This window comes from Xenopus laevis, chromosome 9_10S (genome assembly GCF_017654675.1).
Source record: "Xenopus laevis strain J_2021 chromosome 9_10S, Xenopus_laevis_v10.1, whole genome shotgun sequence".
NCBI lineage: Eukaryota > Metazoa > Chordata > Amphibia > Anura > Pipidae > Xenopus > Xenopus laevis.
The window spans coordinates 5,107,220-5,132,775 of NC_054388.1; the positions used below are offsets into that span (position 1 = coordinate 5,107,220).

General features: G+C 42.0%; 1 protein-coding gene across 2 annotated transcripts; it reads right to left on the minus strand.

The window, feature by feature from the left end:
• Positions 1-14,852: 14,852 nt before the first annotated feature.
• LOC108702543 (all-trans-retinol 13,14-reductase) lies at positions 14,853-24,451 on the minus strand. Of its 2 annotated transcripts, XM_041578679.1 has the most exons (12): positions 24,275-24,451; positions 23,997-24,181; positions 22,534-22,716; positions 21,863-22,092; positions 21,092-21,287; positions 19,367-19,561; positions 18,843-18,962; positions 18,569-18,707; positions 18,234-18,343; positions 17,975-18,141; positions 17,737-17,896; positions 14,853-15,203 (listed from the first exon to the last, which is right to left on the minus strand). In XM_041578679.1, exons 2-12 carry the CDS (start codon positions 24,049-24,051, stop codon positions 15,058-15,060), a joined length of 1,701 nt encoding a protein of 566 aa, XP_041434613.1. In that variant the 5' UTR covers positions 24,052-24,181; positions 24,275-24,451; the 3' UTR covers positions 14,853-15,057. The 2 variants fall into 2 exon arrangements, with proteins under 2 accessions (XP_041434613.1, XP_018093564.1); XM_018238075.2 differs by lacking the exons at positions 23,997-24,181; positions 24,275-24,451 and adding an exon at positions 23,219-23,525.
• Between the last annotated feature and the right edge of the window lie 1,105 nt (positions 24,452-25,556).

Genomic DNA, 25,556 nt, shown 5'->3' on the forward strand with positions numbered 1-25,556 from the left:
CCAGAAAGCTCTGAATTACGGAAAAGCCACCTTCCATAGACTCCATTTTATTCAGATAATCCACATTTTTAAAACTGATTTTCTTTTTTCCCTGTAATAATAAAACAGTACAGGTATGGGATCTGTATATCTAAAAAACCCATTATCCAAAAAGCTCTGAATTATGGAAAGGCCATCTATCATAGACTCCATTATAATCAAATAATTCAAATGATTAAAACTGACTTTTCTGTGTAATAATAAAACAGTCGCTTGTACTTGATCCCAACTAAGATATAATTAATCATTGGAAGCAAAACCAGCCTATTGGGTTTATTTAATGTTAGTATGACGTGACGAGTCATAATCTGAGACAATTTGCAACTGGTCTTCATTTTTTATTATTTGTGTTTTTTTTAAGTTATTTAGCTTTTTATGCAGCAGCTCTCCAGTTTGTAAATTCAGCAATCCAGTTGCTAGGGCCCAATGTACCCTAGCAACCATGCACTGATATGAATGAGAGACTGGAATATGAGTAGAAGAGGCTTGAATAGAAAGAGGAGTAATAAAAAGTATCAATTTGTAGCCTCCCGAGCATTTCTTTTTTAGATGGGGTCAGTGACCCCCGGAAAGCATCAGGAGAAGAAGGCAAATAATTCAAAATCAATAAAGAATGAAAAACATGAAGACCAATTTAAAAGTTGCTTAGAATTAGACATTCTATAGCATCCCCCCTCTTTAAGGTATCCAAATTACGGAAAAACCTGAAGTCACGAGCATTGTGGATAACAGGTCCCATATTTTTATTGTATTTAGTACAGGGAAATAATTCCACAGCCATTCATTTATATAATGTCCAACTACAAGGAATGAGAAACCCTAAAGAGATGCCCCTATGTTTGTCTTTAAATGATATTATATATATATACAGTATATAAGTCTAGATGATATTTCTGGCATGCAGAATAAGTGTGCGTATAAGATAAGCTGTACCAGGGAGCAGATCATGTTCAGGATTTCGGAACTTGAGTGGCCAGACTTAGTGCTCGTCTCTGTGTTTGTCGTCTAGCTCAGATTCTTATTGTTTCAAGATGATTCTTATTACATCAAAGTCACTCGGATTTTAGTCATTAGACATTTTTTCCGCTCACTTTGTCATTATGTTTTACTCTAAAATTCCTGTAACATATTAAATAAAGACAAGGAAGAAAGAGTTACCGCGTGCATTTAAAATAAAAACCTTTCTGCAGAATTCCGTGTAATGTGCTGACATCGTTCCAGTCTTTTTTGCAGCCAAACTCATGTGCCGTGTTTGTTTTAACAGCTCTCCGGCCTGCACCATCCTAGTGCTTTTTTTCTTTAAAAAGAAAACTACTGTTACCCCCAACCAGAGTGCGGGCTTTATAAGGGTGCACCTTTGGTTGGGGATAATATTTTTTAGCAACAAGTACCCTTTAAGAGTAAAATTCCGGGATAATAAACTGGAAATTCGTCTCTTCTAGTGCATAGAGTGGAATTACGTTCTCTCCAAAAGCAATGCGGCCCCTCTCTGACACGTCAAATGTAAGAGCAGTGGGGATAGGGGACGGCATCATGGCGGATGCCTCAGTGCGATTTATAAGCAAGTCACACGCTCAGATTCACCCAGTGACAAATCTCATCTTCTTCAGGGTGACTAATCTCCCTGAACTGCCTCCTGCTGGCTAGAATGTAAATCACTGTTAAGATGGCAAATGGTGTGCTTAGGGTTGCCACCCGGCCGGTATTTTACCGGCCAAGCCGGTAAAACACCTGCCGGGGCCGGTATTACAAATTTACCGGCAATGTAGCTACCGTTAAATTTGTAATACCCTTAAAAAGACCCCTCGGCCCGCCCCCTATCCCCTGTAAACTTACCTTGTCCTTCGGTTTTTGTCCTGGCCGCGCTGTGGCCCTGCCCCCTTTGTGACACAACCCCACCCCCTTTGACGTCACACCTTTTGTACCCGCCCCCCACCAGCCAGAAAAAAATTTTGCAAAAGGTGGCAACCCTAGGTGTGTTTTGTTTTCCGAAGTTGCCCAAAGTTGTTTCCAGGTCCGGATTTACATAGAGGGCACCCCTAGGCCTGCTGTCGTTCGTCATCCCCTTCCCTTTATCCACGCAAATTTTCTGCCCAATGGGAATTGTTGCATGGGAAGTTTAAAAAACTATCATATCTCCTGCGCATCCCCAGGGGTTCTGAACCAATGTGGGTGTGGTTGGGCAGCATGCCGCCCCCTAAAATCCTGCTGCCCTAGGCCTGGGCCTTGGTGGTCTTTCCCCAAATCCGGGCCTGGATGCGTCATGAGGAAACTTCAGGGCGACTTCGGAAAACTAATTGCTCCAAATGCCAGGTGAGAGGCAGTTCAGGGAGATTCTAGCCGGCGAGAGGTAGTTTGGAGAGATTAGTTGCCCCGAAGAACAGGTGATTTATCGCCGGGTGACTAAATTTCCCCCCGAATCTGAGCATGTATCTCTGCCCTAAGAGAGCACAAGTTATATTGAAACATTATTGCTCTTTCACATTTTCCCTCTACAGGCAAATCTCAATTATCCTGTGTAATTGGAAATGGGGCCATTTTCTATAACACAGAACACATGGAAAAACATTTTAAGGCGAGTATGTGTAGCTCTATTTTTTACAGAGCCATCGCATGCTGAAACCTTTTACTCAACCATTAAAGAAACCATCGTTCTCTACAGTGAAAATGTATTTCTGTTTAGACTAGCTGCACCTTCAATGTAAACAATAATGTATCCCAATTATTTTAATTAGTTACAGAAACGTAACTAGAGGGGGGCGGGCCCTGGTGTGGGACGCAATTTCCTGGCCGGATTCCAGTGGAGGGCGAGCTGCCGGGGGGCCCTGAGGGGGTGCGACCCCTGGCCCAATTGCACCCTCTGCACCCCTGGTAGTTACGGCACTGATTAGTTAGCTATTTGCCTAGCTTAACATGAGAGAGGCAGATCATGGTAAAAGGGGGCCTGGGTATAGGGTGTACAGCGAGGCCAGACTTGTGCCACTGGCCTTAAAATTTGTGAGATGGGGATAGGGACTTAAAGGGTTTTTTTCCCCATTTAAAATAGTATGATGTAGACAGTGATATTCTGAGACAAATTGCAATTGGTTTTAATTTTTTTTATTATTTGTGGTTTTTGAGTTCTTTAGCTTTTTATTCAGCAGCTCTCTAGTTTGCAATTTCTGCACTCTGGTTGCTTGGATCTAAATTCCCCTAGCAACCACGCATTGATTTGAATAAGAGAATGGAATATGAATAGAAGAGGCCTGAATAGAAAGATGAATAGCACTAACAATAAATGTGTAGCCTTACAGAGCTTCTTTTTTTTTTTAGATTGGGTCAGTGACCCCAGAAAGCAAATACTTCAAAAACTAATTTCAAAGCTTGAAAGAGGCTAATTATTATTAAAACAAAATACAAAATGAAAGCCAATTGAAAAGTTGATTCGATTTTGGCCATTCTATAATATAGAAAAGTTAACTTAAAGGTGAACCACGCCTTTAAATTGTGGTCCTTAGCAGCCTCTAGTTAGCAATAACTAATAGTAATCTAGTTAAAGGGGAACTGCATAACAAATTCTGTTACGTTTATGGAAAACTCAATAAAAAATTTGATTTAAAGAAAAAAAAAGTATGAATAAATGGCATTTTCTATGCTGAAATCCAGCTGTGTAACAGTTCTTCACTTTCTGCATCATTTAAAATTCTGGCAGGGAAGGAGGGACTAAACATTGATGTTACAAAGTGTAACAACTACTCCACAGCTTACAGACAGTATGCAGGAACTACATAACCCACAATGCATTGCACTGGGATGCTCTGTTATTTATTGAAATCCCGTGTGCAGGGAATTGTGGGGTTTGGAGGATGCAGGCTGAGGACAGATGGCTGTTGATACAAAGTAACAGTAGTCAGACAGCTCAGCAAAGTAGTCAGACAGATCAGCAGGAGAGCAGGGGGCTAGGCTTAGTTAACTGTTAAACCATTAAAAATCATGAAAAGTCTGCATTTTTTTTTATTGATGTATATTACGAAGTTGCTTGAAAATATGTTTACTTTTCAAAAAAGCTAAAGTTATATTTGTGTGGGTTTACCCTTTAATAATAATATTTCAGAATATCATAGAACACCGTTTGGACTTCAGAAGCAGACTGTGTTATAAGCGTACACATGTAAACCCATTATTTCCTATCCAAAACTCAGGACCTAAGCTCTTACTGTCTAAAAAATCAGTTCCCACCAGCGAAGGAATTTCCGAAACATGTGGTTAAGCCTCATTTCCAATATTTACATATTATGTACAAATAGAAATGTTATTTCAGAACTTAACAACCAAGAACATTTGTGCGAATGATTTTCTTGATGTGCCTCATTAGGGTCAAATAAGCCTCATAAAGTCATTATTGCTATTAGGGCGGGGGGATTGTTTTTGGTTCCTGAAATAATGTAAACCAGCGCTGGAAGCGAGCAGAACAAAACCCCTCCTTCTAACAGCTGGATGATATTACTAGGCTTGTGTTGACGTAGTTTAAAAGTAAAGCCGTTTTATATGCTGATGTAATAACCTTTCATTTTTTCCCTCCAGATAATTAAAGGGGTGGTTCACCTTTAAGTTAATGTTTAGTAAGTTATAGAATGGCCAATTCTAAGCAACTTTTCAATTGATCTTCATTATTTCTTTTTTGTATAGTTTTTGAATTATTTGCCGCTTTTTTCTTACTCTTTCCAGCTTTCACATGGGGGTCACTGACCCCATCTAAAAACATACGCTCTGTAAGGCTTCACATTCATTGTTTATGCTACTTTTTATTAACCACTTTCTGTTCAGGCCTCTCCTTTTCCTATTGCAGTCTCTTATTCAAATCAATACATGGTTGCTAGGGTTACTGCTGAAACGGCAACCCGGAGAGCAGCAGAATAAAAAGCTAAATAACTAAGAAAAAAACACAAATAATGAAAAATTAGTGAGTTGCAAATTTCTCTCCACCTCAAAATCACTCTCTATCTCATACTAAAAGTCCTTAAAAAATGTTTTTCCCATCCTACTCTCCATGCCACCGCCACTGCCCTCCTCACCCCAACTGTGTTGGAAATCCAAGATGGCTGGCCTTTCCAATGTGACATGTGCAGCCATTTTGGATTTTTTTCACATGGATTTAAGCAAACCAGACAGGCAGAGATAAAGATAGGGATGCACCAAATCCAGGATTCGGTGCGGGATTCGGCCAGGATTCGTCCTTTTTCAGCAGGATTCGGCCGAATCCTTCTGCCCGGCCAAACCGAATCCGAATCCTAATTTGCATGTGCAAATTAGGGGCGGGAAGGGAAGTTGTGTGACTTTTTGTCAGAAAACAAGGAAGTAAAAAATCGTTTCCCCTTCCCACCCCTAATTTGCAGCCCTAATTTGCATAGGGTTCGGATTCAGTTCGGTATGCGGCCGAATCTTTTGCAAAGGATTCGGGGATTCGGCCGAATCCATAAAAGTGGATTCGGTGCATCCCTAGATAAAGAGCTAGAGAGTTAATCCATAAAAGTCGATTCGGTGCATCCCTAGATAAAGAGCTGGAGTTAATTGAGTGTCCATTGGCCATTTTTTTAGTCATCTTACTTGCTTGCCTTGGATAAACGAGTGCTCATTGGCCATTTCTACAGTGATTATACTGGCACAGTTGGGGTTAATATTATACATTTTCTGTAGTAATTATACCGGCATGTTTGGGTTATGGCTTGTGTGGAATTTAGGAAAGTGGGCATCATTTAAACACTTTTCCCAAGTAGGCCCCGATTGGTGGCGAGGCCACAAAGGCCCGGTCCTAGGGCGGTGAAATATTAGTCCCGACATGCTACCCAGCCACATTAGGAAAGCAGTGTGCGCTGCACGGGCGCTAGGACCACGACTTCGCTCGGCGGGCCAACCAAGGCCTTAAAATGGCCCGGCAACTGTTTGTCATGAGATGTCATTGTTCCTTTCGTGCCCTTTGAAGTGTTTGTGTCTCCGTCTGGCACTCAGGTTTCCTCCTACACTCCAAATACATACAGCAGATTTACTGATAAAATTGCCCGTAATGTGTGTGTGTAAATGTAATGGGAACATTAGATTGTAAGCTCTACGGGGACTGATGGGAATGATATATAATCTCTGTAAAGCACTGGCACCATATAAACAGATAGATATTACATGTCCTGACTAGGGATGCACCGAATCCACTATTTTGGATTCGGCCGACCCCCGAATCCCGAACCCTAATTTGCATATTCAAATTAGGGGTGGGAAGGGGAAAACATTTGTTACTTCCTTGTTTTGTGACAAAAAGTCGCACTGTTTCACTTTTTCGACCCTAATTTGCATATGCAAATTAGGATTCGGATTCGGTTCGGTTGGAGAGAAGGATTTGGCTGAATCCGAATCCTGCTGAAAAAGGCAGAATCCTGGCCGAATCCCGAACCGAATCCTGGATTCAGTGCATCCCTAGTCCTGAGGTAATTAATACAGTGCCTATCGCTGCCCCCAATGGACATTCTGTTTGTCTGTAAATCTGCACCTTCTCATTCCGTCTCCGAGGGCCTGACCTGTCTCCCCCACATCCAGTCCTGTAGTGGGTCATTTCAGGCACATGATAAACACATTGATCAGCAGAAAAATTGTGGTGAATAATCAGACGCAGGTCGTTGCTGCAGTTAAGGCAGCGCTGGACTGGGATTCAGTATAGGCCCTGGCATTTCAAGTATACAGAGGCCCAAATAGCCCCCCAATTATGCTTCATTGGGCAGAAGCGGCAGTTAAAGTTCAGTTAAACTGAATCTATTGCTTTTTCGTCTGTTTGAAACTCCATTTGATGACTGGCGGGAGCCTGAGCCCTGCATTTGCTGTTCCATTTGGGAATGTGCTTTCTGCACCGTGTCTGTGCTGTGTATTGATATTTATTACAATATTGATACACATTTGATGTGTCATGTTCCCACTGAGGTGAATGACTGACTGGAAATGTCTGGAGACAGGGAGTGAGGGAAGGGGAGTGTTTCTGTGAAGGGAAGGGGAGGAGTCTCCACCCCTATGGGCTCAGCAGGAAGGAAGCTGCTGCGTGAGGAGAGGGAAAGCTGCGGCAGACAGCAGAGAGGGATTGAGGGACATGCTTATGATAAACTAAATAAAAACTAGTGACAAAATAAATACAAAACCTGTGGGCAGGCTTGTCAGGGCTTTGATCCTTGTCAGGATGAGAAAATGCAAAGCGTGCACTTTTCAGGGCATGGAATCCCAAATGGAGTTGTTTTCAGGGCTCTGAAGAAACTCAGACATGTCAATTACCACACGATTTTAGACGTTTATTCAAACGTAACAGCCCAGTCCCCTACTCACAATCATTAGCAGCCTAATTAACGTTAAACCTGCAATTAAAAAGGCCTGACATCTACACAGTCTGGGCATAATGCTTCCAAAAATGAAATGAGGCTTCCCCAGTAGGTCAGAGGTCAAACAAGTCTTGTGCAAGTGTAAAGTCACTCGTGGCCTGAACTAAATGTAAAATTTGGATTCTCCTTTTAATAAACCTTTCAGCCTACGCAGTCGATTCTTACCACATCCCACGTGGTCAGGTCACAGACTGCCATTTTGTTTACTCTATAGTATTCCATTAATCCTAAACAAGGAGGATCTGCCCCAATGATAACATTCTCTGTAGAATAACTGTCAGTAGAACTCATCCCTACCATCTGGATCAATTATACATTCCTCTCTGTGTAACTTCATGGTTGATCGTTACAAGGCAAAGAAAGGGAGACAATTATTCTTATGTGTGTAACACAATGTTATTAAGAAATATTGTAGTTAAACGTATAACTGCTGCTTAACTCATTCCTAAGATCTGGATGAATGATATCTGAAAGCAGTTCCTTATTTGTAAAGGGCAAGTGCAGGTACATCCGTCATCAAAGGAGGTAGAACAGACACATTAAAGGAAAACTAAACCTCCCCAATAATAAAAACCCCTACCCAATACCCTAAATAGTACCCTCTCCCAGATCCCCTCCCGTAGACATAAAAAATAGTCATCTGACGAAAGATCATTTAACACTAAAATATGGTAGAATGCTGCCATCAAGTGGATATGTAAAGCTTCTAACAAACAAGCAGCTGGATCCATGTGGTAAAAAAAGCAATTGCCTCTGTATTAAGCTCTGCAGTTACCTACAATACACAGGTCTCTCTAACTGCCCCAACTGCAGGCTAAATGGCATATAGCAGTGGTTACCAGATTATACTTATATTAAATCAGGGTCTACTAACCTCGAGTACTTCCCTGCTGTGCAAAAGATCACTTACTTGAATTAAACTGTTAGAAATCAGAGAATATATTATTTCAACGAACAATGGCAAATAAGATAATTAAAATAAGAAGTGCCCAAAAATTTGATCTGGTGAAGCAGGTTGTGGGCAATGCTGGGTTACTGTGATCAAGTAGTCACCAACTCAAGATCTTACTGGTAGATCCCAAACTATCATCTCATCATCCATGATGTAGAGAATCCTTAATAAGTGTCCTCAGATATTAGGAAATAGCAGGTTGGACAATGGCTGCCCACCATGCACCTGTCTACACCCAGCCATGGTCACCAACAAAAGGATGAAGAACCTATGTAGAGTCTGTGATATCCAAGTTGGGTGTTTTAGGTCAGATGTCGGCCAAGAGATGTCAGGTTTGCTATACATTTTGGAAAGATTGGGATCACTTTTTGGGCAGAGCAGAAATAATATTTGTTTTGGGGTCTCAAGCTCTTGGCATGGTAATATTCTCAGTAATATAGTGTGTTGAATATTATAAATAACCCACAGCATGCTCAGGAAAAGGAGCAGATAGAAGGAGAAAGTCTGTATAATAATTATTGGAAGAGATAATGGGAGGGAAAGGGGAGGTTGCAAAGAAAGCAATGCAAGGTGAAACCCAGACAAACAAAGACAACAAGGCGGTGAACAGTCTGAGACTGGGAGAAGGTCAGGCAGGGAACGAGGGTGGAGACCTGAGGCAAAGGGATTAAAGAGAGGGGTGGAGAAAAGGGGCGGAAATGGGGAGAATGTGAGGAGAAGAAAGGCTTGAGAGGGACGTATTGTGACAGCAGCAGAAAGAGAAAGTTACCGAGTGGAGGAAAAGGAAGAATAGTATTAAGTGAAGACCAAGAGCAGGTTGAAGAGGCTGATACACATGGCTGACTACTCTCAGTGCAAAAAAGTCTACCTCAGTCTCCTATCTACTTGCCTTATACACGTCATCAAAGCAGTAAGTGGTGGCAGCCCTTAGGCACTTCTACATAACATCACCCATACACAGATACAGGGGGAGGGAGCCCAATAATGAAGCCTTGTGAGGTCTAATGTACATAATTACAATGTCTAAGCCGTGTAAAACAACATATCCATTGTACTTTTATCTACTCTCTTTTCTTACGGGGTGGGCACGGCCATAAACCAGCACCAGTTCTTTTTTTATCCATTTCTTTGTTTTGGTTGTATAGTGTGTCTCTGTTTCTTTCACTACTGGCATGTTGGGAGTTAGAGTTCACCCATGTGCGCTTTCTTCAATGTAGAATACACTCTCATGGCTAAATACATCAAATATTTACTTTGGACACAGGAGGAAGGTTAACAGGTTGGGTAGCAATCACACAAAGCATTACTGTTGTTATATCTCTCTACTATCTGCTTTTCCTATCTGTAGGGGGCCCTACTTCAACCTTAGTCCAAGTTAGTTGTTTGGCATGCTGTGTAGACAATCCTACCCCACCAAGTTTATTATACTTTGCCTGTGACCGTCAAATTGACAGATTGTGTAAATTATAGTGCACCAAAATACCCTTTTGTCACTTGGGAAAAATGGAAGGATCAGCATGAGGCAACGACATGACACACGACACCATTTATAGAATGTTAATTAGGCCTTTAGTAGTTGACACTATGGTAACTGCATGACATACAAGGTCCGAAGTCTTCTGCCATGAACACAAAGCCAACATAAGGACTGGGATTTTCGTGAATTAGAAAAATAACATGAGATGTTTGTGGTTAGTAGTCAGGTAAACCTGGGCATGGGCCTTAATCTATGCAAATGGAACAAGCCAGGTCCCTATGGGGGTTTTGTCTGGCAGCTCTCTATTACATAAGGGCAATTACTGTCAGCGTTATTGCATACTAATGTTTTACTGCATTTTACTGCATATGTGTAGAACATTACATAGCAACCGTTTCTGATCGGAAATTTTATTTTTAAATGATCTCGATCTTCTTGGCATGTTTCAAAGGGAACATTCTGAACATCCAACATAGCACTGGTCAAAGATCCCACTCCACACCCAATGGGCTTGATTTAGGCACGCCGAACTCAAATCGCAGATAGGTTTATCAGAAAGTGGAAAGTTGATCGGGTGCATGTATAGGGCAGAACTAGAGGAAGGCTGGCCTAATATATCCTAATATTGTATATTCAGATGTTATGCAGTGTTGGCACACTATATATGTCCTATAAAGCTGGCCATAGATGTAAAGATCTTTAAAAGATCTTTTATTTATCGTCAGACCACGATTATCTCAAAACGATCCGTTAAATGTACGATTTGTTCATCAACTAAAAAGACCATTTCAGGCCATTGCTAGGAAAACTGAGGGTAGCTGCCTGCTTGGCCCTGCAAACATAGATAGATTGCACTGGGGCCGATTAAAATTTTTAAACCTGGCCGATCAATTTTCTGACTATGTTGGACGAAAAATCATAGGATGTACGATCGTTCGATTCCCACTAACTTCACAATAATGTGACGGGTTGGTCTGATTTCGCTAAAATCGGTCGTTCACCAACGATAGATCTTTGCGTCTATGGGGACCTTAAGTCTGTTTTTTGGTTGTGAACTTTATCTAGACCATTGACTGACCATGTCCCCCTATATAAAAAGTATTACCTGTTATTCAATGGGGCACCATGTGCTTGAGGCTGTGCTAAAGGCTTACCTAGGTCCATTTAAGAGAAGCAAAGTATATGTTCTGCTACAACTGACCCGTGACCCACACCCAGGCCCGGACTGACAATCTGTGGGTTCTGGCAAATGCCAAAGGGGCTGCGGTAAGGTGCCATTGAAAGTGACTACTAAGTGAACTGATGTAGGCTGTTTGGGCCTCTGTGTACTAGGAATGGCAGGGCCTATTTTGAGTCCCAGTCCAGTCCTGCCCACACCCTACATGCAGTGTCATCAAAGAACCCATTTAATGGCCACTCTGAGATTTGGAAATTACCTTGTGAACCATGTTAGTGGTGTGATGTCCTAGCAAAGTTATGTCTATATCATTCCAAGAAGTCCTATGGGTCTATAGTTATAGTTATAGTTATAGTAGCCCTGCTCTAAACTGTCAGGGAAGCTGTCCGTAGGGCAGAGGCAGTACTGATGTAGGGGTAGTTGCTTTGGCCTTTCCAATAAAGTGGCTCATTGCTTCCAAAGGACCACATAGAGGGATTTTTTTTCTATGAACTACATAGCAGGTTAAACATTTCTTCTAGTACTGCTCCCCCATATCAAGCCTGCAGGAAGAAGACACTTAGTTGCATAAGGAGCAGTTGTGAGTGACATATGTCCCACAGTTAAATTAATTGACAACAAATATGTAACAAAGGGGAACAACACGTTAATCTTTGCTCTTGTGTCATGCTGGGTGATCTAAACATGTCAAAGATAACCAGGTAAAAGCAGGTGCTCAGGGGTGCATGAAGTGTAACAAGTAATAGTGCTGAAAACAGGACAATTAAAAGTTATAAAATAACAAAGTCAGGACAAACTCCAGTATAAATGCATAGCGGCCTTAGTAATAAAATTGTCTAAGTGGGTAGACAATAAGATGATCCGGTTGCTTAGTAATTATGTTGTTTATTTCTCTTCCAGGTACCACGTTGCAGTGTCACAGAGTAAGGATAAGTATGATTTGGTGACTGCTGCCCCCCATATGATCATATTCCCTTCTACTGCTGCATTAAATTCACCCCTATAGCCCCTTAACTTTATATATATCTATATCTTAGGATGCCTCCTATTGTCCATAATCCTGCTAATTCCACCCATGACACCATATAACCTTTCTGTAACAGATTGCTGATCATTTAACCATGTCTATTGTGCAGATGCCTGGAAGGAACTTATTGCTGTGAACCTGAGTCTAAAACCTACCTGGACTACAGTTGGTATGGGTGGGTAATGCTATGTGCTTGTTCTTCTCCACATATAATGTGCTCACTGCATTCAAGTGGAAAGTCAAAGGAATATTGCTGCACCCATAGAAACCTTTAGGTTAGCAAAATATTTAAAGACAGTCTGCTGGGAAAGGGTGCTGGGAGTTGTAATCCACAGCCTCTGGATGGTCATAATTTTTAATATCGTATCCAGTGGAATGGGATTTTGCTTTTGGCTGCAATGCTGACTAACAAAACAACTAGAAACTAAATAAGTTCCATTTAATGGTCCTAAAAGTTCCCTGGTGTACTGACCATGCAGCCTCTTGCCAACCCATCCCAGAGTTCTGCCTGTTTGTATGCTAAACATATTCATGCTCCCTCTCACCAGGCCCCTGTTTATATGCATGCTGGTAGTGTTTTGTGTGCTCTGTCTCTGCGGGATCTGTAATAACGGTTGCCAGTCTCAGTCTCGTTCTGCACCCCCATCTCCATCTCCAAGAGGAATACCCATGACAGATATGTGGGCACCACCTCCCTATAGCGAAGTAAGTGTGTGGGGTACTTCAGAGCATTCCTCTGCAATGGTTTTCAATCTAACTTCCAAATATTATCCTCTATAATCTCGCTACACTGTAATTGTTTTATATAAACTCTATATAGTCTTTGCTGCCCTGCTTAATCTCACTTTTGCTCTCCTGCCTAATCCACCACTCTGAGCTCCATTATCTATCCAGTCAGATATAATTTGAGGAGTAGTTTTGCCTATATACAGGCCAGTAGCTCCCCTTCTTCTTCTAAGACCAGGCTCAATCTGAAAGTTATGGGCCCTCACCCCATTCTAAGAGTTGTCCTTCAGATTCTCTTCTCTCCAGTCACCTTTGCCATACTCCCAATGATGCCCTTTACTAATGTGAAATTTCTTTCTACAGCACAAAATAGTAATTACAATAAGGTACATGACTGCTTCTAAATAAATATCTAGGCCACAAAGCTGATTTGATGACTTCATTTGGGTCCCTTGAGAGAAAAATTTGAAGGAACACGGAGTTGAAGGATGTACCGATATCAACGGTTATCGGAAACACATATTGATACTTTGTCAAAAATGTGCCATATAGACCTGTTAGCTCATAAAGCTGCAATGTTGATAGAGGGTCCAGTAAAAATAGATGGCCTTCTTGAATGTTTGCGGTCTGGTGGCACCTGAAACTATTTTTGTTACGTCCTTTAATTTCAATAGCACGGGTTGGGCCCCATTCTTGATATATTTCTTGAGGCTCCCCATTTCTTACTCTAGTCCTGGCATTTCTTGAGGTGATTGGAAATTCTTACTTCTAAATTTTCCTGTGTCTCTCCCTCTAGGTGACATCCAAACCCTTCCTTTACCCTCCCAGTGATGCCAGCCCCCCTTCCTACCACAGTGTCATCCAGGATCAAGGAACATTGTCCCTCCGGCAAGGAGAAAGCTGACGCGGGACTATGTTGCATATGGCACCCACACAATAAGCCATTTCATATGTGCTTAGGCACAAATGATGGATCAGCTGCAGTGCTAGGAAACACGAGTGGAGCATTATGAGAATTCTTAGAAGTGTCATAATAAGCTTCAGGAGAAATCACTGGATGAAAAGGAGTGAAAAGTAGCAATCAACAGAAATTCTTTTATAGGGGCAGTTTATGGAGCTCTATGGAGAGGCATTATAGAAAGGGGTCTTATGGAGCAATAGGAGGATTTATTGGGAGGGTTATATGGAGCAATAGGAGGAGTTATAGGGAGGGGTATATGGAGCAATAGGAGGAGTTATAGGGAGGGGTATATGGAGCAATAGGAGGAGTTATAGGGAGGGGTATATGGAGCAATAGGAGGAGTTATAGGGAGGGGTATATGGAGCAATAGGAGGAGTTATAGGGAGGGGTATATGGAGCAATAGGAGGAGTTTTAGGGAGGGTTATAAGGAGCAGTAGGCGGAGTTATAGGGAGGGTTATATGGAGCAATAGGAGGAGTTATAAGGAGGGCTATATGGAGCAATAGGAGGAGTTAAAGGGAGGGGTATATGGAGCAATAGGAGGAGTTAAAGGTAGGGGTATATGGAGCAATAAGAGGAGTTATAGGGAGGGGTATATGGAGCAATAGGAGGAGTTTTAGGGAGGGTTATAAGGAGCAGTAGGAGGAGTTATACGGAGGGTTAGATGGAGCCATAGGAGTCATAGGGACAGTTATATGAAGTAAAAATATGAAGTAGTCATTTTAGGGTGGTTTATTGGAAGCAAAAAGTGTTAACGGAAGTTTATATGGAAAATAGGAGCATAAAGCAATCAGAGGACCTATAGAGTGGGTCTATATGGACTGATAGGAGGAGCTATAGGGAGTAATTATCGGGAATAAAGAGAACAAAGAGAATATAATAAAGAAGTAGTGTAACAGAAGAGGACAAAGTGATGCGTCTCAAAATAACATTCAATTTGCATTTTTAATTAAACAATATGTGCAGAGATGTGTACTCTATAACAGTTGCCCAATGGGCAATGAGGGTTGAGCAAACCATATACGTAAACCCTTGATTGAAAAAACTCCTACACAACAGACAATTATAACCGGATTAACACACCTAGCGCCGCCAGCAAGCTTTTCCTTGGGGATGCTGGGAAATTTAGTGCGAAATGTGTTGGAATGACTCCTTTTGGGAAACCTTTAATTCTACAAATTGGAAAACCAAAGTGGGGTCGACACTGTTGCTGTGCATTTTTATTTCCATTTATGCACCACTGCCTGTGCGCTGCTGGGGCCACACATAAGCACATGCTGGGATAGGTTTGCGTGTGAGCCTGTGTATCAATCTCTTTTCTTTCTCCATTGCCTTTTAAGTCTCTTCTTCATGATGATTAAATCCAGATACAGAATCCTGTTGAGAACAGCACAGGCACAAAGTAGCCCCCCATGTATTGCTCCCGCCAGACCACTGCTAAACACGTCCTGCCCTGTAACACACAAAAATAACACACTAGTGCAGAAGGGGTTGGGAACCATCAAGACAATGATATTTCATATCACAAGGATAATCCAAAACTAGGGATCAGGAGGTCTTAAAGGGTTGTGCTGAAAGACTACATTTTCTACTATGGGACCTATTATCCAGAATGCTCGGGAACAGGGGCTTCCCAGCTAAGGGATCTTGCTGTAATTTGTTTATACATTGTCTACTTAAAAATAATTAAAATATTAAATAAACCCAATAGGATTCATTTGCCTCCAAAGTGGGTTCATTTCATCTTACTTTGGATCAAGTACAGGTAAGGGATCCATTAAACCCGTTATCCGAAAAGTTCTAAATTACGGAAAGGCCATCTTCTATAGACTCCATTATAATCAAATAATTCAAATTTTTTAAAATGATTTCCTTTTTCTCTATAATGGTAAAACAGTAGCTTGTACTTTATCCCAACTACAATATAATTAATCCTTATTGGAAGCAAAACCAGCCTATTGGGTTATTTACTATTTACATGATTTTCTAGTAGCCTAAGGTATGAAAATCCAAATGACAATAAGATCTGCTATCCAGAAACCCCGGTCCCAAGCATTCTGGTCTCATACCTGTACAAGGTACTGTTTCTTTAATACTGAGAAAATGGGAATCAATTTTTAAAATCTGAATTATTTGATTACAATTTGGGGGTCTACGGGAGATGAGCTTCCCATAATTTGGAGCTTTCTGGATAACTGGTAATGGATCCCATAACTGTAACCCCTAGGCTGCCAGAACAATATTGTTCTAGTATTGTTCTAAGCTCTTGCATCAGCCCCAAATGTTACATTTGCAGGAAAAAAATGCAAAAAATTTAACAAAAAACGAATTGGAAAAGTCCTCATTGATCACTTTCATCTAACTGACTTTATGTGAATTTTTTCTCTCCCCTTTAACCCTTAATTACTATTTGCTTTTGGCTTTGGCATAGATGTCACAGTATCAGAGAGGCGACTGATGTCTTAGAATTAAGGATCATATACAGCCAGGTATATAGGTTGCAAATGCTGCAATTGCAGTTGTGTCTTAATCTGGTGCTTATTAACTTTATAGATACGACTGTGATGTCATTGTGTGTTACATATTTGCATATTATCAGTACTCTTCTTCTTATCGGCACATGGCAAGAAATCTGATTACAAGGTTTAAAGTCTTGATTAACAGCACAAAAGGGGCCCAGTTCTTTCTTATCTCTATTACTGCTGAGAATCATAATTAGGCAACACCTTTGTACTGGGCAACTATTACCTCTATATCATAATATCCTTCAACTATTGACTGCCATATAGTTTGTATTCTTTTAACTAATAAATGTGAATTCAATTATGTTTCCTTCAGTCTGTTAATTATTGATTGCAGTATTTCTTCTAAGGGCAGAGACACATGCTCAGATTCGGAGAGATTAGTCGCCTAGCGACAAATCTCCTCTTCTTCGGGGGGACTAATCTCCCCAAACTGCCTCACTCCGGCCAGAATGTAAATCGCCGGTGGGATGTCAATCGGTGCACTTCGTTTTCCGAAGTCGCCCGAAGTTGCCTCAAGAGGAAACTTTGGGTGACTTTGGAAAACGAATCTCTCCGAGTGCCATCCCGCTGGCAATTTACATTCTAGCTAAAGGGAGGCAGTTTGTTGAGATTAATCACCCCAAAGGAGAGCCAATTTATTGCCGGGCGACTGAATCTCCCCGAATCTGATCGTGTGTCTCAAGGTGGCCATACATGGGCAGATTTAAGTTGCCGATTTGGGTCCTTTAAAGATCGATTTTGCAGCTTATCTGCTGAGCAACATCTGGCCAAAAATCGGTCAGATCGATCGGACAGGCTTTCTTTTTCTGTTGGATCAAGGACCACACCGGCTGTTCTCGCTCCGACTTTTTGTATCCCCTTTATTGTAATGCGAAAACCCATTACCATGATATCGCCTGTTGGGCCAAACAAGCAAATCTTACATTGTATGGCCACCTTTAGCCTTTATCAGATAACTGTAGTTTATGTTAAATCTCCAATACTTCAGCTAACAACTTAAGGGCAATGGCAAATGGTCTGCCAGGCCCCTAGGTTAGAGACAGGGTCGGCGGCAGGGAAATAGTGGGGTTGTAATGTAGTCTGGTTGGATGGCCTTGACTGATGTCTTTCAGGAGCCACTGATATGTAAGTGCGACCCTGGTCAGAGACACTTTCCACATTTAGCAGCAATATGTCACTGTGCCTTTAAAAGCTATCCGTGCTTAATCATATACTGACCTGTGTTGCTCAGGGACACCTGATTTACATGGACATAGTTATGCAGTAAATTTTGGTTTGGAAAAGTCCATCAAGTTCAACCCTTACAAATATTTAAATTAATATAAAGACAGTTGGTAGGATACAACAAAGATCAGTAATGGGCACAATAAATATATATTACATATTAAAGATAAGCCCCCTTGAAGAAGAACCGCATGGTCCACCTGTGTCATTCTATTATAGATTGCACCCCAGTCTTACCTGTCAGGTAAAGCCCTGGCACCGCTGTCTGCGCCCGCATCTTGACAATAATATCACTCTGGTATCGACTGCAGTTTTGTTCTGCCCCATACATTGATCCTTTTGGTGCTCTCAGGTAATACTCGTTACTTAGTGGAGTTGCAGCTTCCATGTATTCAACCTGTTATAAAAAATAAAGGTCTTGGAGAATTGTAACCCAGTGGGACAGTCAAAGAGCAAATATATGTATACATATTACCTTGTCTTCGAGCTGTGGATATTCCTTTAGTGCTCTTTCTACCATCATTTGTGCCAGTTTCATCTTCATGCTGTAGTAGTCATCACCGCGGTGCCGAGGCTGATGTTCCTTCCAGTCTGAGAACCAGTGATACGGAGCCATAGTCAGAAGGGTCAGACAGGAACGACCTATACAGGTGGGGGATAAGAGAACAATTTGTTAAGAAATCAATTGGTGAGAGTTGGTCCAACACTATGAACACCCAGAAGCACCTACTTACCAGGGTGCCTCAGATTATATGTTGGATCCTTGGCAGAGGGGGAGGTTATAAACATTAGTGGCACATTCTCACAGAACTCGTCAAATGTTGAAGAAGAGTATTGGCCCATCCTGTAGATAGAAGAAGACATTGCCTATAAGAGATTGGTAGAGAATTCTGTCTCACCTCACAATCAGAAATGTCTTCAGGAATAGATCTAATGCAAGTAGCAAATGAGTGGTTCCCTCAAAAAATGTTTTTGTCTGGGGTCAAAATTGCCTTCAAGATATACCCATTAATCAGTACAGAATCCTGCCTTGTGTTGTGTAAATAAAAAGACATGTCCCAAAACTTACAGGCTGTTGATGTCAGCATCTTGGAACATCCAGTAGTTGATGGATTTCAAGCCCAACTCTTCACTTGTCCCACGGAGACCAACAAAAACCAAGAAGCAACCCATGCCATACTGCAGGCTGGAGAGAATGGAGGCAACTTCTGTGGTGGCAAGTGAAAGGAGAAGAATAAAGTAGAGAGAAGATGTCAATAAAAAAGGCATTATGAACGTCTTAGGAAATGGCCAAGGGAAGCGAATAACAGTGTTTTAGATAAGAGGGTCCCGTTCTCCCATACCTGGTTTCTGTTTGATCTCTTGAGGAAGGAGACGTTCATAAGTATTGAAGAGACCGGCATCTGATATAATGATGGGGGCAGAAACATGAATCTCCTGCCCTGATTTCTTCACAGCCACCCCTGCAGGAGAGAAATGTTTCAACGCTTTGCATTACAGTACTTAACCACCTTCCTTCTATTATCTATACCTACTGTCTGCCCCCTCCCAGTTTATGATGATAACTCCCTTCTGCATCTAGTACAATGTAGCAAGAGTCTTCTAACATGCTACATGCATTATGAGATGCTACTTCTCCACTCAACAGAAGAAGTCTTCTTCTCTTCTGATAAACTATGGGATTAAATATTCCTTGTAAGCAGGTATTGAAGCTGCCTACCAGTTATAGTTTCACTGGTTACTCTATACCTCCTTGGCCCCCTAGAAGCTGCAAGGTCTGGTTCTTCAATAGTTACCACCCAGCCAAAATGACCTACCAAATCTGGCCTTGTATGGGCAGTTCTACTCATGGGTCTCTCTTTCTCACCTGTAGCCCTGCCATTACTCAACAGGATACGTGTCACAGGGGCCTTGACAAGCACTTTACCCCCAGCACGCTCAATGACATTGATCATGTGGAAGGCGATCTCACTGCTGCCCCCTCGAGGGTACCATGCCCCTCTCTTGTAGTGATGCATGAGGAGAGAGTTGATCATAAAGCTGGAATCACTGGGAGGAACACCTGATAGAAAAAAATATCCTTTGGTAAGGCAACTGTAACAACATAGACCTTGAAATATCACATGACTGTCCCCTCTCAATCAGAAAAACTATGGCCCATGTACTGCAAAGGCAGTGAGTAGCTACATAGCAACATAGTAGATTGAAGAGGTTGAACAATGACTGAACCTTCATTGTTTAAGTGAACCTGCTGAGCTACTAGTTGAATAATAGTTAATGTTACAAAACGTTATTGTGCTACTCCCCCTATATGAATTATTTAGCATTTTTTCATGCCTTGTTTCTCTCTTACCATTCCTGTCTCCAGTCTTTTTTTTGTTGCCCTCTGTTCCCTTCCCTTGACATCTCTGCCCCATGTACTTTGAAATACAGACAATAAATCGTTTTGTTTACAAGCACTAATTGATTTATCAGATCTGTAATCTGGAAAGCAGCAAACCAATTAGAGGGAATTAAAGGAATACAGACAGGTAACTTTGCAGGGGAGGTAGCATTGACATCAAATATCAGGTTAAAATAGAAAGTCAGAACATTGGCCAGAATGAAAACTGCTTTTGTGTTAGACCATAGTGAGAGCTGCCATATTGCTTGCATCAACGTGTGCTTTCTCATCTGTACATAGTAAAATTGTAGGATCTAGAGCAGTGATCCCCAACCACTAGGATGTTGCACTCAGTGGCCTCAAAGCAGGTGGTAATTTTTGAATTCCTACCTTGGAGGCAAGTTTTAGTTGTATAAAAACCATGTGTACTGCCAAACAGAGCCTCCTGTAGGCTGCCAGCCCACATAGTGTGCAACCAAATAGCCAATTGCAACCATGGAGCTATATTTTTCATATGTGTGTTGATCCCCTACTGGTTTTACGTTTTAATGTGGCTCACAGGTAAAAAAGGTTAGGGAACCCTGCTCTAGGAGGTCTATGAAGAATCTCCATGTGAGTAAGAGAAGTACAATGCAAACAGGGTCAGGATTAGAAAAGTGAGAGATCCCTGGCAGTAGGGATACACTCAAAACCATGGCCCTTCAGCTGCTTTTTAACTACAATACCCTCATCTATGGGGAAATGGATCAAGAAGGACACTAGTCATCCCCACATTGAATGGAAAGTCCTCTCGCTTCACTAGCTAATGGTCAAAACCTATTCCATGGAAACTGATTTCAGCACGTGTTTTGTCATCTATGTTGATTACTAAAGTCTAGAAGGGCAATGGCGGGGTATAGAGGGGCGAAATTAATCAGCAAGGGGCAATTTGCAGCATTTGGATGACTTTGTTTTAGGTTACAAAAAAAAGGAATTGGCAACATCCTAAACAATCTCCAGTTGAGACCTTGCCATTGTTGGGAGACAAACTTTGGTCCCTGGGACTCCGCCACTGGCTTGGCTGAAAACTCATCAATGGCCAGTATCCAAAGTAAGAATTACTCTTCAGGCTTACCGTGATGTATGACTCTCTATGAGGCCTATAGCCTTAACTGTGCTCATAAATGAGATTTGTACCCAAACCCTTGTGCACCCAAATCCTCTCCTTACCATAGAATACATAGCTGAAGACAGTCTGTAGATCTTTGTTGCTGGTCAGTTTATTCAACACATCTTGGTGACTGGACTCTGAGAGCCAGAAGATCGGGGAGAAGATGTGCAGGATCCGAGTGCGCAGCAGGAACAGTGACAGCCATTGAGGGAATATCTTCAGAGCCCCTAAGAGTGCAACATGCCGTGCAACCTTCTGCATCGGGGACAAATGCACACACACAAATAGTCAATCATTCCCTTAATTTCTAGATGTACAACTTTTCAGGCTATAACTCGAAGGGTAAGGCCACACGAGGAGATTCGGGGAGATTTTGTCGCCTGGCGACTAATCGCCTCGTCTTTTGAGCGACCATCTCCCCGAACTGCCTCAGCGTTTTTCCCCATAGGTTGCTATGAAAAATCGCCTGCGCTGATGCACACGCGCCGATGCGTTTTCAATAGTCGCCCGAAGTTGCCTCACTGAGACAACTTTGGGCGACTATTGAAAACACATCGCCGCGTGTGCATTAGCGCAAGCGACTTTTCTTTGTAGCCTATGGGGAAAAACGCTGAGGCAGTTCGGGGAGATAGTCGCTCAAAAGACGAGGCGATTAGTCGCCAGGCGACAAAATCTCCCCGAATCTCCTCGTATGGACTAGCCCTAAAACTGTGTATTTTTTCCAATTTTATACACTTTATCTTTGGTCTAAAAACAGCATTAAGACATCTAGAGAACATTTCTTCTAGATTACACACTTGGGATTTTAGTAGATGTAAATGGCTTCTTACTTTCATTAAGGCCACAAACTTATCGATGGCTTCCTCTTCCCCAGGAAACTGCTTCTTCAGCCTTTCAGGAAATTCTCTTTTGCCTGCGCTTATTGTGTATCTCCTGGATCCCACCATAATGGAATCATACTCATCAGCCAGTCGGTTCCACTGAAGTTGCCCATTTGTCAACTGGTCCATAATAATACGCAGCATTCCATTTTCATGCATTTGTCCCACATAGTGAATACCTGGGAATTAGATGTAAAGAATACAAATAATGCAGAGTATTATGCAGAAGCTTTAAACCAACCCATATTAGACCAATGGCGCATGGGGAAATTTGACCACAGCAAAACATAATGAGTCTCAAAATAATGTTATATGATGGAATGAACTCTGGAGAGATGTCATTGTTCCATGTGCATCATCATTAAAAAGTGATGACAGGTGGCCTCTTTGGTGCCAAAATTGCCCTTTGTGGTGGGCACCCTTGAGGAATATAGCCTTTGTGGAATGTCCATTATTCTTGGAATGAGACCAACCAATCTGCAAACATAACTCTTCTGCTATACCTTCCTAGAAGACAGATAAATGTGTTTGGGCCAATGGAGTTTATCTCCACCTGCAACTCCTGTTTTGTGGTGGTCCCAACACTGAATTGGATTTTGAGAAGAAATAATAACCCTCACCAACATCAAATTCATATCCATGCTGTTGGAAGGTATGGCAGCTCCCTCCAGCCTGCTCATGCTGCTCCAAAACGAGGACCTTTTTTCCAGCTTTTGCCAGCAGAGCAGCCACAGACAAACCACCCACTCCACTGCCAATAACCACTGCATCCAGGCTGGCAGGGATCTTGTTCTGAGAAAAGCCTGCAGAGAAAATCGTTATGAACAATGGATTTATCAACAGAACATTAATATGCAAAGTTGCCTGTTATAGACTATAAGGGAGAGAAAATAGAAGCATTGCTAGCTTAGCTAAAAACAAGATACGGTACTGGCATAATGACAGCTGGGGAGGTTGAGGGCATTTTGTCACCCAAGGGAATTTCAGCAGCAGTCAACAAAACACTCCCATAAATTTCTGGTGCACTCATGGGTCAAGAAATATTTGCATGAAAGTGAGGTAGATTAGGAACAATCACCTGATCCACAAGTGCACTCATGGGTCCAGGAGATCACCATAGAAATGATCAGATGTGGGGGTGATTTTATTGCCTGCCAAGCTGGAATTCCTTAGCTCACAAAATATCCAGAATGACCCATCTGCCCTTACCCTTTAATCCAGAGATTTAAAAAAAAAAAAAAAAAAAAGCTTTAATAGGTTCCATGCACACATGAAGAGCAAAGCCAGTTGGCACTAAGCACTTACCTTGGCGCATGACTTTGTCTCTCACTCTTTTATCTGTAACCAAAGGCTGAGCAGGCTGTATGGCATCTTCTTGAAAGAAACACCCCCAGCCATGATAGAACCACAGGTACAGACCCAACAAGGGTAGGAACAAAAGCAGCCCCCATAGCACCAGCATACTATACTATACTACTAACACAACTCCTATATAATGTAGAATATATCATAAATATGCAACAACCCCTCTACTGATACACAGGGAGAAGCCAATCATTCGCATTAGAGAGCCTGGTACACATAAGACACATAGGAGTGTGAGAACTCTCAGAACAAGGACTCACAACGTCAGCACCCAAAGCTGCAAGCAGAGAGATTAACAAATATGATGCCTGTCACAAGGTTTGAGTGGACAAAGGTTCTTTCTCCTCAATGGAATTCCCATGGAGTAATCCTTTAACAGACAATATCTATAACTGCTACTGATCCAGCCCTCTTTCTCTCATGTTTTACTGCCAATTATACAATAACCACCTCTTCTCCTGCAGCCTTAGCTAGCACCATCCAACGCTTACTGTTACTTTAAGAGTAGCAATGGTGTTGAATCCAGTTGAGATTAGGGGCTTTCAGATTTAGATGGACAACACAAGCTTAAAAAAACCTGGGGTGCCACATAAGGATTGTGGTTGTCTATTTTGTAGCCCCTGTAGGGACTGGTAGTCTACAGGAGACTTTGGCTGTAAATGTGGCTTGTTGCACCAAAACTTGCCTCCAAGCAAATACCGTAATTGAAAATAAGCACCTTTGAGGCCACTGGGAGCAACAGGCAACGGGTTGGTGAGTAACATGTTGATCATGAGCCACTGTTTGGGGGTCACTGCTCTAGAGGGGATACAGTCAGAAGAGGGTTTCTAGGAAGGATTCCAGATCCATGTCCAGCATAGAGCACTATGGAGTTGAAGAAATGTCAAATCGACCAGCAACTTCCTTGAGACGCAATGGGAAAAATAGAGAAGGCGATTGGGTTGGGCAGAACCGTAGTGTTGCTTAAAGACACACATTTATCCTGTGTTTTCTTACCTTAATTTGGGAGGTTGAAACCAGCAGTGCATTTAAAGAGAAAATGTTGCATGTGGATGTCAGATTGAGCAGTTTGGGGCTCATTCCTGGTCCCTAGGCCGCCCCATTGATTCTAGCTAATCATGTTCATCTGCATTGGTGTTAAATGGCTCTTTCTCTTTCCTATAGTTTCTGGCTGGTTCCCGCAGAGTTTGTGGATATGATACCAAAAGGACCTGCTCTAACGTATATTGCTGCACCCTTTTACTGAGATTGTTGCTTCATGTGTAAACAAAGGCTGGACTTTGCCTCTAATAAGCTGCTTTTTGTAATGGTACCGACAGAGACTTTGTGGCTCAGAGGAGCCAACGTTCATTTCTATGATTGCTTGGCTAATCGCTGCTGGATACCAAAATGTTGTTAATTTATTATTATAAATGCAGGAGGCATATCAAAGGATATATCATTTCACAAGGAAACACTCATAAGATCCCTTGTCATTCCTGGAACATACCAGCAGGCGTCTCAACTATAAACCAGAGACAATGAGGGACACTTATTTTTCAGCCTGCCATATATTCCAAGATGATCCAGGAGGGCAAATAAGTCTGGAATTGACACTAATAAATCCTTTAAGGACAAGGACAGACTTATTCACTGGGGGGCACCTATCAGTTGTTATAAGTACACAGGGCCGCCATCAGAAATCGCAGGACCCCATACGAGAAAAATTCCTAGGCCCCCTGGGCTGCGCCCACCACACGCCCCACCTACAGGTCCACCCACCCCACAGGTCCACCACACACTAATAAAAAAAACATTGTTGGCTATGGTTCCCACATGTTAATAAAAAAAATAAAAAAAATATTGGTGGTCAGGGCCCCCCCATTGAAAAATAAATTTGTGGTCAGGGCCCCCCATTAAAAAATATTGGTGGCTAGGACCCCACATAGGAAAAAAATTGGTGGCCAGGGCCCCCCTTAAACGTCCATGTAAAAAAACTTGGCCCCCCCTGAAGTTTTAAAAAAAATTTGGTGCCATGTTGCCCTTACTTCATTAGTGTGGCCCACCTGTTGTCAGTGAGCTGCCAACTACAGAAGGGAGGAGGGGAGCACAGGTGGCTGCATCTTCTTCCAGTGACAGCATTTTCTTCCACTATTGGTTACAGAATTTCAAGTCCTGGTAAAGCTGCATGGTGATTGGATGAGATGGAGGAGAAGTTCAAACCTCAGCTATCCTATCCCTGAGCAGCTCAACCGGGACTTAAACTCAGTGACCAATAAGGGGAAGTAATGGACAGAAG